The sequence below is a fragment of the Lactuca serriola genome, chromosome 6 (assembly GCF_051521515.1).
Source record: "Lactuca serriola cultivar US96UC23 chromosome 6, Lser_US96UC23_V15, whole genome shotgun sequence".
Lineage (NCBI taxonomy): Eukaryota > Viridiplantae > Streptophyta > Magnoliopsida > Asterales > Asteraceae > Lactuca > Lactuca serriola.
The window spans coordinates 164497188-164501673 of record NC_136413.1 but is presented as its reverse complement, the minus strand read 5'-3'; the positions used below and the strand labels follow the sequence as shown (position 1 = coordinate 164501673).

Here is a 4486-nt window from a genome sequence, read left to right as displayed (position 1 = left end):
AGAGTATGGCATGTGGTTGAATAAGAAGAAGAAGAATAAGGAGGGACAGGGGATGTTGACTTCATCTTTCGGGCTAAATACTTGCAATCGACTTCATATGAACCGTCAATTCGTTTGTTACATTTGAAATCTTCAAAATTATGGTTTATTGTGGTTTCATTTGGTGTATTTTGTGTGTAAGAGAACTTGGATTTGAAGTTGCAGATACAATGGTGAGTTTCTTTGTGGAGAGAGAGAGAGAGAGAGAGAGAGAGAGAGAGAGAGAGAGAGAGAGAGAGAGAGAGAGAGAGAGAGGGTGGGACCCATTGCATATTAAATATTATTTATTTTAAAAAAGAGTAATTGGAAACCTCATAAATAGTCCCTGTGGAGTGAAATGACAAAAATGTCCCTGACTTAACGGCTAAATGGTAACGGAGTTAGCCGGAAGGACCAAATGTTAAAAGTTTTGAAACCACAGGGACGATCCATGAGATTTTTTGAACTTAGGGACTAAATTTGATATTTTTGAAAACCACAAGAACTATTTTTGAAGTTTTGTCTAAAAAATAAACAAAAACCCGGAGAAGACGTGGCGAATTTCAAGCCAGACCATTTTCATTTTTCACAGATAAGTGACTTCCCACCATAAAGAGGACGTACATAATTACCAAATCCAAACTATTAAACATTTTACTTAAGCTGTTGAAGAAGAAGAAGATCTACATTCTACGGGCTAAAAAGGAAACAACCTCTAATCTTTTTACCATATCATTCTCCCAGAAGCTCTTCGAAAGATGGGCACGATTGGATTTACAAGTTTCGGGTTTCCATTAAAAACCAGGAACCAAAACCTCCCTCCTGTTGCTTCTGCTTATGCTTCCCCCTCCCCTGAAAGAATCGATTCGGAAGAAAATGGGTGCGGGGTTTTGAAAAGAAGAACATCAATCGTATCTCGAGCTTCATTGGTGTCTTCATCGATATTAGGGTTCCCGAAAGAGGGATTGGCCATCGTCAAACAAGGACTTTTAGCCGGTAGAATTCCAGGCTATCTGAACCTAATGAACAAGGTTTTTCCCCTTTTAATCCTCGATACAATTATGGAATATAAAAACTCTACAATTACACCAAAATCATCATATATTCTTAATCACTTTTGTTATTCATCATCTTCGCGATGTTAAAACTTGCTCAGACAGTCGAAGGTGTTATGAAAATATATTTGGAAAGGTCATTATCGTCATTTCGGTATTTTTGGTGTTGTTTATTTCAATTGTCCTTATCCGATTTCCTGAGATCATTGTAGTTTCCTCTTTTTGTAATGTAGTCCTTCTTGGGAAGGAAATGTCTATTTCATTGCATAAAACTCCAAGAAGGAAATGAGGAAACTACAAATCGGATCAAGTACAACTGAAATAAATAACACTAAAAATACTGAAATGAAATGACGATAATGACCTTTCCAAATAAATTATCATAACAGGAGGACTTACCGCCAACCTGAGAAGTCCGGCGGCCATGGAGTTGGCTGGAGTCCGATCATTGCGTACGCCTTTTAGGAAGAGGTAACAATTAATTATAATCAAAATAAAAATGTATAATAACAGAATCTTCCATATCAAATCCTCGTTATTGTTCGGATTTAAAGTTATTTTTGGAGTTTAAAGAAACCACCGATCAATAGTTGCTACACTACAGTTTCTTGTTTTCGTTAAACTTCGGGTTTAATTAGTCAATAACTTGATCAAACCAAACCCAGCAAAACAAAAACCTTGTGGCAGGTTTCTAGTTCTGGTTTAGCCTTTTTTTTTTACTAGATTCTAAAAACTCAAATCAAACCTTCTCGATCAATATGCTCTCCCATCTTATAAATACCCAATTCTTCATTACTCCTTCATATCAAGCAATTAACAAACCCAATTGAAGTTGTTTTCATACTTTGTTTCAACGATCAAGTAACACTAAGATAAAAATGTCGAGCACTACCAACGAGGTGATTCGATGCAAAGGTAAACATTTCAGTCATTCTTTTGTGATTTCCCTAACAAGAAGAAAAAGTTTTGACTGTGCTGACTGCTGAATGCTGATGTAAATGTGACAGCGGCGGTGGCATGGGAAGCCGGAAAGCCACTGGTGATTGAAGAAGTGGAGGTGGCGCCACCCCAGAAAATGGAAGTTCGAATCAAAATCCTCTTCACCTCCCTGTGCCACACCGATGTTTACTTCTGGGAAGCCAAGGTGATCTATTATTCCCTGTTTTGATCTCAATCCTTGTCAAAACCCAAAATTAAAATCATAAATCTTTCTTTTCGAACTTTTCAGGGTCAGAATCCTTTGTTTCCTCGAATTTTTGGGCATGAAGCTGGAGGGTATGTTTGATTCTTGTTAAAACCGAAAAAGGGTTTCTTCTAATCTTTGATTCTGAAAATAATCTAATAATAAGTTTTTAAACATGAACAGGGTTGTGGAGAGTGTTGGGGAAGGTGTGACTGATCTTCAGCCCGGAGATCATGTCCTCCCTGTTTTCACTGGAGAATGCAAAGAGTGCGCCCACTGTAAATCAGAAGAGAGCAACATGTGCGACCTTTTGAGAATCAACACCGATAGAGGAGTCATGATTCACGATCAAAAATCCCGATTTTCCATAAACGGAAAACCAATTTTCCATTTCGTCGGAACTTCAACTTTCAGTGAATACACCGTCGTTCATGTCGGCTGTCTTGCCAAAATCAACCCTCTTGCTCCTCTTGACAAAGTCTGCATCCTCAGTTGTGGGATCTCCACAGGTATAAAAACAAATCATAGTATCCTCCGATTGCAGTTCAATTGGTGTTTTCTTGACCTAATTAGTCTTCGTGTTTTCTTCAGGTCTTGGTGCTACTCTTAACGTTGCAAAACCTAAAAAAGGCTCATCTGTCGCCATTTTTGGACTTGGAGCTGTGGGGCTTGCTGTGAGTTTTCTGATATTTTAACTTTATCATCTAAGATTTATGACGAATGATTTGTTTGTGATCAGGCTGCTGAAGGTGCAAGAATTGCAGGTGCTTCAAGGATCATTGGTGTTGATCTCAATGCCAACAGATTTGAGCTTGGTAAGATTTTGCTGCATGAAATTGTAAATAAAAACTAGACATATGATATGATTGATGAATCTGATGTAAATTTTTTTGGCTTCAACAGCAAAGAAATTTGGAGTGACTGAGTTTGTGAACCCTAAAGACTACAAAAAACCAGTACAGGAAGTGATTGCAGAGATGACAAATGGAGGAGTTGACAGGAGTGTTGAATGCACTGGTCATATTGATGCTATGATATCTGCCTTCGAATGTGTTCATGATGTATGAATTCAATCAATTCGATCTCACTCATATAATGATTCATGTTTAATTTCACAATAACAAATATTGAAAATTTTACAGGGTTGGGGTGTTGCTGTTCTTGTGGGTGTTCCACATAAAGATGCTGTTTTCAAGACAAGTCCATTGAATATGTTGAACGAAAGGACTCTGAAGGGAACTTTTTTTGGAAACTATAAACCTCGATCAGATATTCCTTCTGTGGTTGAAAAGTATATGAATAAGGTAACAACCCTTTTTATAGCTCCAAAGTTGAATTATAAATGAATGGAAGCATGATGAACTTGAGTTGATTTTGTGCAGGAACTTGAGTTGGAGAAGTTCATTACACATGAATTGCCATTTTCTGAGATAAATAAGGCTTTTGATTTGATGCTCAAAGGTGAAGGTCTCCGATGCATAATTCGGATGGGTGAATAAATGTAGAGGAAAGTTTTTAAAAATGTTGTATAATAGTAGCTCATATTTCATATGATAACACATCAAGTGTCTTCTTTGATCTTATTATGTACGCAGTGTTTCTGTGTTGGGATCCTGACTTTGAGTTTATATATTCCAATGATTATTAGTTCACTTCTCTTGGTAACTTCTAATATTTTTTATGTTGTAGTAGAAAGCTTAGTTTTGTGAGTTTAATCATGTCTAATGTTTTATTGTCACTTTAAACTCGATATATACCACACTTTAGGACACTAATGGTATGCCTATAAGTATTTTGGTATATAATTTATATTGCTATAATCATGCATAAGCGTCTATTACCACAAAAAACATTCAACCATCAAAATAACAAGAATATATACTAAACTATTTACTTTAATTGTTATTTACAATAACAATATATTTACATAATATGTAAAATAAAACTTAGATAATGTACTTTAGTTATTAAACATAATATGAATGCATTTTGTATTTCTCTAACTCTAATAACATACATATATATTCTTTTACATATGATAACAATCAACAAGGTGCTTAAATTTCTTTATGTAATTATAATAATATAATCTAACGTTGGTAAATATTTTACAAAATTCAAATTATACCACTGCTAGGATAAGAAATAAGAGAATTATGGTTATATATAAAAACATTTAATACTAAATTAATATGATTTTAACATAAAACATAGACAAAATTAAATAAGT

At 35.2% G+C, this 4486-nt stretch overlaps 1 protein-coding gene across 5 annotated transcripts; it reads left to right on the top strand.

Annotated features, from left to right (window-relative positions):
* Nucleotides 1-629: 629 nt before the first annotated feature.
* Nucleotides 630-3908, top strand: LOC145057279 (alcohol dehydrogenase 2-like). 5 transcript variants are annotated; one of them, XM_079005065.1, is made up of 12 exons: nt 630-1049; nt 1175-1184; nt 1463-1544; nt 1936-1988; nt 2081-2217; nt 2302-2348; nt 2440-2765; nt 2848-2930; nt 2996-3071; nt 3160-3317; nt 3399-3560; nt 3639-3908. In XM_079005065.1, exons 1-12 carry the CDS (start codon nt 777-779, stop codon nt 3753-3755), a joined length of 1524 nt encoding a protein of 507 aa, XP_078861191.1. In that variant the 5' UTR covers nt 630-776; the 3' UTR covers nt 3756-3908. The 5 variants fall into 5 exon arrangements, with proteins under 5 accessions (XP_078861191.1, XP_078861190.1, XP_078861193.1 ...); XM_079005064.1 differs by having other exon boundaries at nt 1906-1988; XM_079005067.1 differs by lacking the exon at nt 1175-1184 and having other exon boundaries at nt 911-1049.
* Nucleotides 3909-4486: the final 578 nt, after the last annotated feature.